A 13,027-nucleotide genomic window follows, 5' to 3' on the forward strand; every position below is an offset into this window, starting at 1 on the left:
GAGCTAAATGCCCCTTAATAAATTAAGCCAAAAGCATATTTTTATAAAGAATACAATAAGGAGAAAAAATACGTCAATACATAAAAAGCAGATTCATATTTAAATTCACATCCAAAACAGTTTGCTGACAGAACATGAAAACCAAACAGAGCAATTGAACTACAGCAGATTTTTCCTGCAACCACCCAAGCAGCACAGAGGATAAGCTGTACATGAATAGCAGTGGAGCTGTCACCTAATGTCACCTCATTTCACCCCAAATCTCTGAGCTGTACCTCTGCATCCAAGGTGGCTGAAGCCACAATCAGGCGAAGATCCCCACGCTTTTTCTGGACCTGGGAGAGACCAACAACAGCCAGAGTTAAAAATGCTTTCTGAAATACAAGACTAAAACCAAGATTTGGAGAGTCCAGATTACCAGAAACCTCTCTGTAAAACTACAAGACAGGTGATGAATGAAGCAGCCATATCACCCCACAAGTCTGGAGTTTTATGTATTTATTTTAAGGGCGTTCAGTCAGTTATTTTCATTTACTCTTGATTTCTGGTGGGAGTCAGATCTTTAGTAGGCTGAAAGTCAGCAACAAGCCCCAATCAGATCCCTTCACATGATCAGCAGCAGCAGAATCAACAGTGTATTTTTGGAACTATCAGCTAAGGAGACATTTCAGCATCAGGGGAAAGAAACAGAGGATCCTCAATGTCAGATGACCAAATTAAATAGCTGGGTATGTACAATAGGCTGCAGGATAAATGAGGAAGCAGCAATCACACTCCCTAAATGAGGAAGCAGCAATCACACTCCCTCAATTATCAGCCATCAGGATCAGAGGTTGAATGAAAAGGATGGAAATTAAAACAGTTACAGAGAGCTGTATTAAAATTACCAACCTAAAATTACAGTGAATTAAAAAAGAATTACCTTTTTTAGTAAGCCAATGGCAATGTCTGTATAAAGAGTCCTTTCATGAGCTTCATCCAGCATGAGGACACTGAAAAAAGGAGAAAGGTAAAGTTTCAGAAATTATTTGACTGACACTAGAATCAGTGTCTCCCTGCCTTGCAGAAACACCATTATTTGAAATCTGCTGCTGGACTGTTACTGTTCACAGCCACTCACAGAACTGGGGAAGTTCAAAAAACTTGCAGCAGTGAAGCAGGGAGAAAAATGCACCTGACATCACATGGGACACACACACTGTTCTCTAATCAGGCTAGTTTTAGGAAAGGAGTAGAAGAAAACAAGTCTGTGTTTACTGTACTGCATAGGTTTTCTGGATATCAGAAAAGCCTGTTTCTTGTTGGTTTGTTTATTAGTGTAAGGAAGAAAAAATAATCTAAAATCAGGAAATTAAACAATTCAGACTCCATAAGGCTCCTTTAGCTTCCATCTCAAAACTACAGCATCAAATCCTGTTGGTTTTGGTGTTGGAATGATCAACTAACAACAGTATGCTGTTGCTAAAAAACAATGTCATTTTTACAACATAAAGAAGTCAGTGTTCCACAATAATTTTCACTTTTTGGTATTTAATTTTTAATAACCACTAATAATCTATAAAAACTGCTATCATAGTAGCTTGAAAAAAGCAGGTTTTTACCAAACTGCACTTCAGAAAGCACTCATTCCAGGTTTTCTTACCTGTATCTTGTTAACAAAGGATCAGCCATCATTTCCCTCACCAGCATACCATCAGTTAGAAACTAGAAATAAATGAAAAAAAAGTAAAAAAATTCTTGTTATATAGTCTCCACTAACTGTGATTTTTATAGATGCTTTTGCCTGAATGTTTCCTGGCCTTTAACTTTCTAATGATCTATCAAATTAGACTGTGATTGCAACTGTGGTCTTGAACTAGGTAAGAATTGATGGTAAAACCTTTCAAATTTCCAACTCTAAACAAATAATCATGGTTTTAAAAATTAAATTCAACTCTATTAAATGAAAAAATATTTCCCTTTCTTTCTCTGTAAAAGGAATACCAGCCTCCGAAAAAAAAAATCACAAAGTAAATTGTCTCATTCATCATCTGCTATTCCAGCACAACTAAAGCAAATCCTCTTCTGCAGAACACAAGCAACACTAACATTGCTCACAGCACTGAAAAACAGCTGCAAAGTTGCTATTTAATCCACCAAATTATCTCTCAGCCTACTCATCTTGGGTTTTATCTGTGCTTTTAATCAAAATCTATTGTTAGAGGAGGATACTTTTAATCTGTGATTCACTGCAGCCTTTCCCTATGACTCTGAGTGACACCCAGGTCACACCAGTGTACCAACAGCTGGCCATACCCTGCAATTGTCCTCTAGATTTAAAATGGTGCTTGTTAGACTATCAGAATAAAACAGGTACTCATTTTATTAAGGTTTGGATTGCCACTGCCATTTCAAGCACAATTTTGGGAAACTGAAACATTACCTATTCTCTTGAGTGGGCATCACAAGGTTCTCATTAATTTTGCAAAAGAATTACAAGGTTCTCAATTAATTTTGCAAAAGAACTTGAAGAGTTTCAACTAATCCCTTCAGAGTAACCACACACTGTTGGTGTTTCACCTTAATTCTTGTGGCCTGTGGGTCTGTGCAGTCGTCAAAGCGGATGCAATATCCAACCTCATGTCCCAGCACTGCCCCTCTTTCATCAGCAACTCGGCCTGCAACCTGAGAAAAGAGATCCTCATGAGCAACAGACAGCCCAGCACCCTTCAGCCTTGTGTCATGACAAGCTACAAAGACATCTAAAGACACCATAAAACTCCACAGTACATGAATTAGTCCCTGTAGAATTCCAACCACAAGTTAGTGTCAGAGTTTGAGTGACACTCTAGCCCATGCCTACAGGCAGTGAATTCATGATTTCAGTTGGAATCTTATTACTTTGAGCCCAAGAACTCAGGATAATTGTCAGTCTGGGTAATGCAAGCAGAAGAGCAAGAATTTCTAAACTATGCTTTATATCTTTGCAGCTACCTATCTTTATTTCTAACAACCCCCATGCTCTAGATGGGAGAGGAGATAAGTCACCTATTAAAATAAAATATCATTTTCACTTCAGTACAAAGCAATAAGTCACCAGTTATATTTCTCATCTCCTGTAACAGCCACAGTCCAGGCAGGCTGCAACAACAGCCTCAAAGAAAAACCCTGCTGTGTCCATGTACTAAGCCTGAATGGAATAATCTTTCTATTTTAGGCTTAAAAATGACGCATTGAGACATGAAAGGGAAAAGAGAAGAGAGTTTGCTGTGAGAAATCATTGCAGCACTCACAACATCTCCTGTAAAACTTGTGCTCTGTCAGCTGGATGCCCTATGAAGGAGAAAAGGGAGGACACTGCAGGCAGACTGCCCAAAGCACAGGATGCAGAGCTCTGCTAGAGACTGTCCCCTTAACCAGGCTGGATCTGGCCAGGGAATTCTGGATTCCACAGTATCTACTGAGGAAAATGCTGGTGTGTTGTAGATACCATTTATTATATTACAGAGAACAGGCAAAATGAGGGTTATAAAATGGCACCTCAGTTCTCTGTATAAAAAGAATGCTGCAGCAGAAACTTCATCCACATCAGAGCCTGGCAGCAGTTGTGAAGACAAAGAAGCAGTGGATGTTTCTGTGCATGCTGCTACCAGAGAGAAGTCCCTGCTCTCAGCATCTCCTTTTCCCCCTCACAGATGATGTTATGCTCTTCAAGACGAAATATGTATATGCAAAAATTTCTCATAATAAAACTGTTTCTCCTTCTGCCTGACATTTTTACAAGGAGAAACAAAAAACCACACCCCATAAAAACAGCAAAAACTAAACACAAAAAAATATCCAAAACCTAGAAAGAGGCACACAACCTCTTGTTTCTTCCACTAGCTGCACAACTAAATGCAGATTTACATCACTCTTTCACCTTGTGAAAGAAGTTGAGGGTCACACAAGCACAGTTCTAGCCCTGAGTCAATCACAGCTCAGCCCTAAGTTCTGCACACAGTTCTGCTGACATCAGTCAGTTTTACTTCAAAGCTTCTACATCTGCAGTCCTGGAATGCTGGAATGTTTGGCCAGACCCACTAATCAGGTAGAATTCAGAGTGTGACACCAGCAGCTCTTAGAGAAAGACAAGCAGAAACATCTTTTCCTTTAGGAGCTCATGCAGATCCCTGTTATTCAGCAAAACCTGCTGATGCACTGGGGGTTCTAATGCCAGCAGACTGAGAGATGGGGACACTCACTGAAACTGCAGCGACCCGACGAGGCTGTGTCACCCCAACAACTCTGCCTTCAGCTGTCCAGCCAGCTTCTGCCAGGTACTGCAAACAACAGGGGGGAGAGAGACATTGTCATGCTGTGCTTACACCAAGGTGTTGGCTCCTCACACTTGGTGTTTTCACCTGGTTCTGCTCAATATCCCATGGAAAATCCCCTGATTTCACCAACCCACACAGACACTTACCTGTGGAATCTGTGTTGATTTCCCACATCCTGTTTCCCCAATAATCACCAGGGTCTGGTAGTTCTCCACTAGGTAAAGTATGTGATTTCTTAGCTGAAAGAGAAGATGACATTTAAACATAAAAAGCAGATTGTACAAAAATAAGAAAACAATTAAAACTATAATATTTACATATCTGGCAGACACAGTAACTTCTTGTTACGTGGAGTTCACTGCCAAAAGCTAAACAGTCCTTTAAAATCTATAAATTAGATGTACAGCAAATAGTAAATAACATTTATCAACAAAGAACTGTCACTTACACTTGCCAAACAGGACAATAAATTCCAATAAATAGGGAGCAAAGCCATAAAATTATTAGTTATGTTGCAAAGTGATTTTATACTGCTCTTTAAAAAAAAACCAAAAAAAACAAAAAACCACAAGAACCAGGCATCATACAACACATTTAATATATCAAAAGGAACTCCTGTACCTTAAAAACAGGCAGCTTCTGCCTTTGCTGTTCAATGGAGAGGGAAGCATAGGGGTTGTAGATGACAGTGACAGCGCTGCTCTCAGCAGGGCTCTGCCTCTCCTCCGAGACACTGACACCAGGACCTTCTGAGCCTACACAACAGGAGTGAATTTTAACTGGAACAACACACATCTGCCTGCTGTATCACAATACAGCTAAAAAAAATATGTTTCATACAAGTAAGAATATAAAAAGAAAACAAAAAAGTTTTCTGTGAAAGCAATTGAAATATTACCTAACAATAAACAAAGGATATGTCCCTCACTTCAGCTCTGAATTTACCTCAGGAACTGAAACTTGATTTATTCCTGCTGCAAATTATCACAAAGCTACTAACAACTGAAACTGTGGAGTCACACAAGGGAACCAGAGACAAAATCTCATCTCAGAATGGGTCATCTCCAGCTGCAGATTCAACCATGAAAGTCTGAAAGCAAAGAGGAGGATTCCCTTGTTTTGTAGGATTTCCTTGTTTGCAATCCTCCCACTGTTAAAAGGTTGGTCCTTTTCAGAGTTACCAAGCAGTTCTACCACAAATCAACAATTATCAACATTATTTCCAAGGTGCTTCTCTCAGAGCTGCTCTCCCTGGTGTTAACCACGGTTATTCCCACCCCTGGCCAGGATTTTGCTTCTCTCTCAGAACTGCTTGGGATCCCCCTGCACATTTCACATCCCCTGGAGACCCCGGCAAAGGGCAGCACACCCACCCCACAAAGCACCCCCTCCATCCCCTCCCCTGCCATCCCACACCGGGCAGCACCCAGCCGGAGCCACAAACACCCCCTGGGCTTTGGCAGGGAGGGCACAGCCCCTTCCCCACTGTCCTCATGGAATCATCAGGGTTGGAAAAGACTTTCACCATCATCCAGCCCAACCATCACCACCGCTGTAATCCCTAAACCACATCACCGAGCACCAGACTCAGACTCCTCTTAAAAACCCTCACGGATGGCGACTCCATCACCTCCCCGGGAAATTATTGCAATGCCTGACAACCCGAACAGTGAAATTAAAAATTATAATAGCTAAAGGAAAAATGATAATAGCTAATGCCGTGTCTTGGTTTAAGGCTGTTTCCCCGGTTCTCTGACGGCAGACACGGCAGGAGGGACCGGCTCAGCACAGCTCCCGTCAGGGAGTTTAGGGAGCGATGAGGTCACCCCTAATCCTCCTCTTCTGGAGACAGAGCAAACCCAGCTGCCGCTCCTCATAAGACACGTCCCCGAATCCTTTCACAGCCTTGCTGCCCTACGCTGTAAACGCGCCAGCGACCCCAAAGCGCCGAGGGGGGCAGCGCCGCACCCCTCACCACGGCCAGCCAGCTCGAAACTCTGTCCCTCACACCACACCCCTCACCACGGCCAGCAGGGCTCCATTACCCGCACCCCTCACCGCGGGCAGCCCGCGGCGGGGCTCCGTGCCCTGTACCCCCACATCCCGCACCCCCACATCCCTCACCCGGCTTCCAAAACTTCACCGGCCCCACGGGCGCCGCCATCTTGGGGTGAGAGGGCGGCCGGAAGCGGCGCCCACGTGACGCGGCCCGCGTTGCCATGGAGACCGCCGCCCCCACCCCCCACCCCCCCCCCCGGGCCCTCCCCTCACACGTAGGGCCCGAAGGTTTCGGCCCATGGCAGATCTGTGAAAACCTTCTTTCTGTGAAAAATGTGTATTTTATGATTGGCTTTTCGCAAATATTAAAATGAATATTATGTGTGTTGTGTTAGAAAGTTATGCTGTGTTAATTCTCTTGAGTAGTGTGTTAAATATAGTTTTAGGTTATAACAATGTTAAAATAGAAACTATGCTATGTAGGATACTTTTTTTTCTAAAGAAGGGACTCGCACTGAGATAGTAGCCACAGGACACCTAAATCTTTCAGAGGAAGAGAATTTGTTGCTCCATTATCAGGAGAAACAAACTTCTTCCTGCCTCAGCCCTGAGGGCACTGTCAGGATTCCGAGGAAGCAGCTGACACTGACCAGACAGAATCCTCTGTTTGAATGGAATTTATGCATCATGTATGAGATGTATGAATATGCAACAGGCTGTTGCTTTTAAGGGTTAATCCTCTGTAAACGTGGTTCCTTTATCAGGCTTGTGCTGCCAAGAAAAAGGTACCTGGACATGCGTAGCTCTTTGTTTCTATCGCCTCATATTGTACTAATTTAAATTGTCCAAATTATTATTACTTGAATTGTGTTACTATTTTTATAATTTTATTACTATTAAACTTTTAAAATTTTAAAAAACAAGTGATTGGCATTTTTCACATTCCCTCTGCCTTTCTCCCCTCACAAGACAAAGATCTGAAGCCAAGAGACACCAGAGTTCCTGTCAACACTTTAGTAAAAGCTACTGCCCGGCAAACTGCAGTGCAGGTGGGTGGCTTGGCAGTGCCTGGCCGAGGAACAGTGGATTGTGAGGGAATAAAGTGCAAACTGGGATCAGGTTTGCACCTTATTGCCTGGCACAGAAGCTGTGGCTGCCCCTGGATCCCTGGAAGTGTCCAAGGCCAGGTTGGACAGGGCTTGGAGCAATCTAGGAGAGTGAAATGTGTCCCTGCTCATGGCAAGGGTTGGGATGAGATTGGCTTTGAGGGCTTTTCCAACCCAGCCCCTTCTGTGGTCACCTGAGGGAGCATTTAACAGGGTCGAAAGATCACTGCCCTAAAGTCCCTGTTCATTAAGTAATTAATTAGAGCTGATTCCATCTCCAGTGAAGGATGCGTCCACAGCTGCTGCACTTCACACCAGGCAAGGTGTAAAGGACAAGAAAGAAAATTATCACACCAATAATGAATAGATACAGCTGTGCCCCACCACAGGGGCTTAGAGCCTGTTTAGACCACAAACACACCCATGAAAGCCCATGGAAGTTATTATTGAGTCAAACTTAATGTAGGCCTTGAGTTAATTAAGTAGAAGCTAAAGGAAATATAAAAAATTGAAAGGCCAAATTGCTTCTAGTAAGTTTAGTAATACTGTCATATATTCATGCTTATGGGAAAGTAAAACTCTAATCACATCTTATATTCTTATAACTTCCCACGCCAGCAGTGCAGTTATGGTGATTAACACAAACTGTACCTCACAACACTCTGCCTCCCTGGTCACTTGTTATGCTGAGTAACCACATGTAAAAGAGGTTATTAAGTTATAATTATGATGTTCTTTAAAGTTCTAAGTATATGTTTCAATGCACTTTTGATATTAAGTCCACACTATCAAAAATAAACACAACTCACAGTATTTTGTATCATCAATATATTAGTAATCGTTGAGAAAAAATCCCACATGGAAAGAGCTGCCTATTGAAGAGATGAATAAGAAACTGGAGAAGTCATGCTTGAGAAAATATATACAGATAATTATTATGAAAATAAGACTGCAGAAAGAGTATTTTGCATAGAATCCAACATTGTATGGGGCTTGCCTTTATGGAAAATATAGCTAAGAATAAAAATACATATTTTAAACTTCTTTGCATCTGGATGGAAGTTAATAGTACAAAGCTATGAGCTATTGAATATTTACAGATTAGGAGAGCCTGAATGATTACATTTCCATGATTGTCAGAGCAGAAGAAAGAGGGCCCAGATTAGCTGCATATTAATCAGTACATTTTTGCAATGTACATTTTTGCAATGTACATTTCTGCAAGCTCCATCTGTCCAGTTTAATGTCACCTTGCTGCTGTTTAGCTGCAATTCCTCTGCCAAGTTTTAACCTTCCCCTCTGAAGCCCAGAACCCACAAGACACTCACACAAGCACATATCTGAGTATTTTGCAGTAGAAGAGCCACAAGATAAATTGAGAAATGATAAACCTTTGTTTTGGCTAATGAGTATCTGCACTGGCAGGCTGCTGGAACTTCAGTGCCTCAATGTGCAGCTGTTTGGCAGGATAGCTTATTCATTTGACAGTGATTTTTTTCCTTCCAGAAATGAATGGATTAAAAAGTAATAAAAAAAATTGAGCTTCCAAGAGACCTTAAAAATGGTTCTGTCACTGACTTCTGTGTCATTGCATTTCTGGTGAAATTTGGACTTCTGTGAAGAGGCAGGAGCTTCACAGATTTCAGATCTACTCAGCTTTTCCCACAAGACCAGACAGCAGCAGCAGCCACAAAGATAACAAAAAGTCTGTCTGGTAATGCCAAGGAATTGGTCTCATTTGGCTCTCCTACTAACATAGTGGGTCCTTTAGGGTATTATCACTTGCACACATTTATTGCATGATGTCCAGCAATCCAAACAGTCTAATTTAAAGGCCATTTGAAATCCAGTCACACTAAAGCCTTGTTTGCTGACACATTAGCTCATTCTGCCTGCCAGCATAGCTTTGTGTGAAGAAAATGTAACATTTGACAAGTAATAGTGTGGTACTGACCTACTGGTTTCTACATAAGGGTTACTCCTGGTTTGTGTCATGAACCAGTTCGTGGAGAGTTTGTACAAGACCAAGGCTGATTTCAGAGCCTGGTTTCATCTTGGAACAGACTTTCAAGCAACATGAATTTCAATACCTAGATTTCTTAACAAAAAACAAAAAAGGGTTGAGCTACTGAGCTATGACACTGCCAACCCATCAGCTTAAAACATGCACGAACAGGTTGAGAAATGAAAATTTAACAAAATAGTAGAAGTCAATAATGGCTTTATAGTATTCTTCAAACAAAGCCACAATTCCAGTTTCACTTTCTGTCAGTCTGAGGTTTCTTTCCCAGCTGCCCTCACAAACACACTGCAGGACAGTGCTGGGCAGCGATGGACAGACGTGGTTCCTGAGGTTGTGCTGCTTGCTCTGCATGGACATGCAGTTCATCTCTCTATGATCCAGTGTGGCCTCATAACCAGGGAGCCATTCCTCTTAGTCAGCGGGGGAGAGGTGTGCAGCGTGTTATTTGGGCTGTACACTGCCTCCCTGGAGGCGTGCAGCCAGCTCCTCTTCCTCTTCAGCTCTCCTACAAATGCTCTCAGATACAAAAATTCCATTCTCAGGAAGTGTTCCCTGGTCATGTCTCTGGAAGCCACTGTTATCCTGAACAGCTGGTCCCACACCCTGTTCTTCTTGAAGCTAGAAAACTCTTTGAGGTTGATAGGCTTTGACCGTGAATGAAGAATCCGAAATTCCAGGTCAAAGTGTGCAACTGCGGGGCCTGACAGGATCAAAATGTTACTGCTGTTCAGCTTCCCATCTGTCCACGTAAAACTAGCAAAGGAAGAGGGAGAAAATGATGAGTTAATTCAAAATAATCAATGAAGAAAGTATTCACTGGAAATTCCCCTTCACCACATTTAGTTATGTTGTTTTTACAACCCAACTGATGAGCAGTGGGCTCTTTTAAGGATAAATGTTGGTCATAAAATCTGATCAGTTTTCCTTTCTATGCAGAGAAATCATGTAAAGCAAGAGAAAGAAATTGGCACTTGCCTGTAGGAGCCTGTGGTCACTCTAATGCCATCAATCAACATGAACTTTTCACGGACTTTTCCAATGATTTTGGTGCCTGACCTGGTGCAGTAGGTGCTCCCTGTGATAATCCGAACCCTCATCAGCTGTTAAACACACAGCAAGAGTCAGGTGCACTGCAAATTTCAATTATTGCATTAAAGGAGTAACACAGCAACAACCATCCCTGATGAGCTGTGCACTGGCACAAGAGTCACCCACAGGGAAAAAAGTGAGCATTTCGTGGCCAAAGAGGTGACATTAAGGGGCAAACCCATAAACTGACTGTGCAGAATGGGACTGTGAAAATTCCTGTCACCTAATCATCAGGATCCAAATTCCTGAGAACCTGAGAACCTGCTTCTCCCTCAGCCTTCAAAGTCTCGACAAGCCCAAGCAACTCCAGTCATGCTTTAGGAACTGGACATTCCTCCAGCATTTCCTTGAACTTTCAATTAGTATTTGTACTCAGAAAGCAGATGTAACATCCAATTACAAAGGTTTCAGATTTTCTATTAATTACTATCTTATGTAGGAATAGTTAAATCTTCCAAGATAGAGCTGGAGCTACATAACACCCATTTTAAGTTGTGGCAGCAAGTATAATAATTTCTTCACATTTTTTTTTTTTTACAGCCATAAAATGATCAGTTCCCTACCCCTATAAATATGACAAAGCTCACCTTTTCCTGCTCAAGGTCAACTCCCAGATCCTTGCACATTTTTAGAAAGTGGGAAAATGAAGACTGATCTAGAAGGATATACACTTTAACTTGCCGTTGGCTACAGGCTTCCAAGATGTCTGTGAAGATATCAGTGTCTGTGAAGGAATCCATAACCAGGGCAATCATCTGAAAAGAGTTTCAGAAGAAACCATTAGGCTGTTTCCACAGCATTGCAAAGGAGATAGCACATGAGAAATTTGAGTTTCAAATTAAATATTCCCCCCTGCCTTTTTTTCAGGTGGTTATGGAACATGGTACAGTCTTCTGTGATAAAGAGTATTCTTCCTCACCCTGAGATAGAACTAGAAGCTTGGTTTTGCCCTATGTTAGGCAAATTTGATCTCTTTCTAAGCAGGAGAGGTCTTATTCTTTTTTTCTTTCTTTTTTCAGAAGAACAGATGTGTTTTCCTCAAAAGTATTGCCAGAAGAAAAAGTTGAGCTTACTTCCAATACTACAGTTTTCCCATCTTCCAACTTTTCAAGTACAAAAAGAAACAGCAAGAAAACCCAAAACCACCAGTGTCTGACTGCTCTTTACATCTCAGCTCTCTGTTTAAGACAAAAGTCGGGTTCATCTTCACCTCACTATTCAGATTCTCATATTTCAAGTTAAGACCTGAATAAAACATCCCTTGAGAGCCAGCTCCTACCCCCGCAGATCTCCCCCATAGACTGAACCCCAGGATTTGCCGTGGATCCTCTGCAGGATGGGGAAGCGACGGCTCTTTCAGAGAGCTGGGAATGGGCACTCCGGGTGCCAAATCCGAGAGAACTCAGCGGCACCCAGAGAGCCCGGACCCGGTTTTAAACACTGGGAGGGGGAAAAGCTGGCAAATGATGAACCTGATTAAAAAATAACTACAAAAGATGGCGGAAAAGACAAAGCAATACGAAACAGGAGAGTAATTTAAAACGGAAGGATATGTAAGTAAGAGAAAGCGGGGAAGGACGAGGCGGCCCCCGGAAGCCGCAGAGCGGGAGCGGGCGCTCCTTGGGCACTCAGTCAGTCAGTCAGACAGTCAGTCAGTCACTCACTCACTCACTCACTCGCTCACTCGCTCACTGACCTGCCGGGCGGAGCGGATCTGGCGCCGCACCGCCTCCTTGCAGCCGTAGATGCTGTCCCCGCAGCCGGGCTGGAAATGCGCCTCCACCCGCGTGAGCCCGCGGAAGGCGCCGCTGGCGAAGCCCGGCCAGCCCAGCTCCAGCGCGGGCGGCTCCAGCTCCGAGCGCTCGGGGAAGTAGGTGAGCGACGAGGCGTCCAGCGAGGCTCCTCCGGCCGACGGCTCGGCCGCCGGCTCCGGGCCCGCGGCGGACGGCAGCGCCGCCCGAGCGATGTCCTGCACCTCGGGCTCCGACAGGAAGGGCGGCAGCTGCTCCCGCCGCAGGAAAGCGCGCAGCGCCTCGGGGCCGCCCGCCACCAGCTCCTCCAGCGCCAGCCGCTGCGCCTCGCTGTACGGCCCGGCCGGCGGCGGCCAGCGCCCCGAGCCCTCCTCCAGGCACTGCGACGCGTTGGCCATGGCCGGAGCGCCCCGCCGCTGCCCCGGCTCTTTATAGCGCTCCTTCCCCGCCCGGCTCCGCTCGCCCACGGCACAGTCACGGGTGGCACAGCCCGCAGCCTTCCCCACGCCCAGGGAAGCGCCAACCTCGAAGGAGGAAGGATCAGCCCAGCCCTGGTGCTGCTGCCCAGCCCGCATCAAAATGCTGCTCCAAAAGCTGGAAAGGGCAAATGGTCCCAGCCGGAAAGCACCAAGTGGCGACGAAGTGACTTAGTGACCCCGATTTAAAATGCCAAATAAACAGAAAGCAAAGCTCAGCGATGATCAAGTGAAAGCCCCCAAGGCAAAAAGGAGTTTATTTGTAAACTGTTTCTTGTTCCTGTTA

At 44.0% G+C, this 13,027-nt stretch overlaps 2 protein-coding genes across 3 annotated transcripts in view; both read right to left on the reverse strand.

Annotated features, from left to right (window-relative positions):
- DHX35 (DEAH-box helicase 35) overlaps positions 1–6,481 on the reverse strand; it is a 31,026-nt gene extending 24,545 nt beyond the window's left edge. For both annotated transcript variants that reach the window (XM_054274625.1, XM_054274624.1), the window contains exons 1-8: positions 6,423–6,481; positions 4,920–5,053; positions 4,445–4,537; positions 4,224–4,301; positions 2,560–2,664; positions 1,643–1,704; positions 923–992; positions 276–335 (exon numbers count right to left, since the gene is read on the reverse strand). In XM_054274625.1, the coding sequence (XP_054130600.1) occupies positions 276–335; positions 923–992; positions 1,643–1,704; positions 2,560–2,664; positions 4,224–4,301; positions 4,445–4,537; positions 4,920–5,053; positions 6,423–6,462 (642 nt within the window). In that variant the 5' untranslated portion in view covers positions 6,463–6,481. The remainder of the gene's footprint in view (positions 1–275; positions 336–922; positions 993–1,642; positions 1,705–2,559; positions 2,665–4,223; positions 4,302–4,444; positions 4,538–4,919; positions 5,054–6,422) is intronic.
- A 1,780-nt stretch (positions 6,482–8,261) lies between these two features.
- LOC128935978 (protein FAM83D-B-like) lies at positions 8,262–12,663 on the reverse strand. Its single transcript, XM_054274626.1, has 4 exons — positions 12,211–12,663; positions 11,102–11,269; positions 10,401–10,525; positions 8,262–10,178 (listed from the first exon to the last, which is right to left on the reverse strand). The coding sequence occupies exons 1-4, from the start codon at positions 12,661–12,663 to the stop codon at positions 9,788–9,790; spliced, it is 1,137 nt and encodes a 378-aa protein (XP_054130601.1). The 3' UTR covers positions 8,262–9,787.
- Positions 12,664–13,027: the final 364 nt, after the last annotated feature.

Source organism: Melozone crissalis, unplaced genomic scaffold, assembly GCF_028551555.1.
Source record: "Melozone crissalis strain CALT ecotype California unplaced genomic scaffold, PUWL_Pcris_2 ptg000017l_1, whole genome shotgun sequence".
In the NCBI taxonomy this organism is placed as follows: Eukaryota; Metazoa; Chordata; class Aves; order Passeriformes; family Passerellidae; genus Melozone; species Melozone crissalis.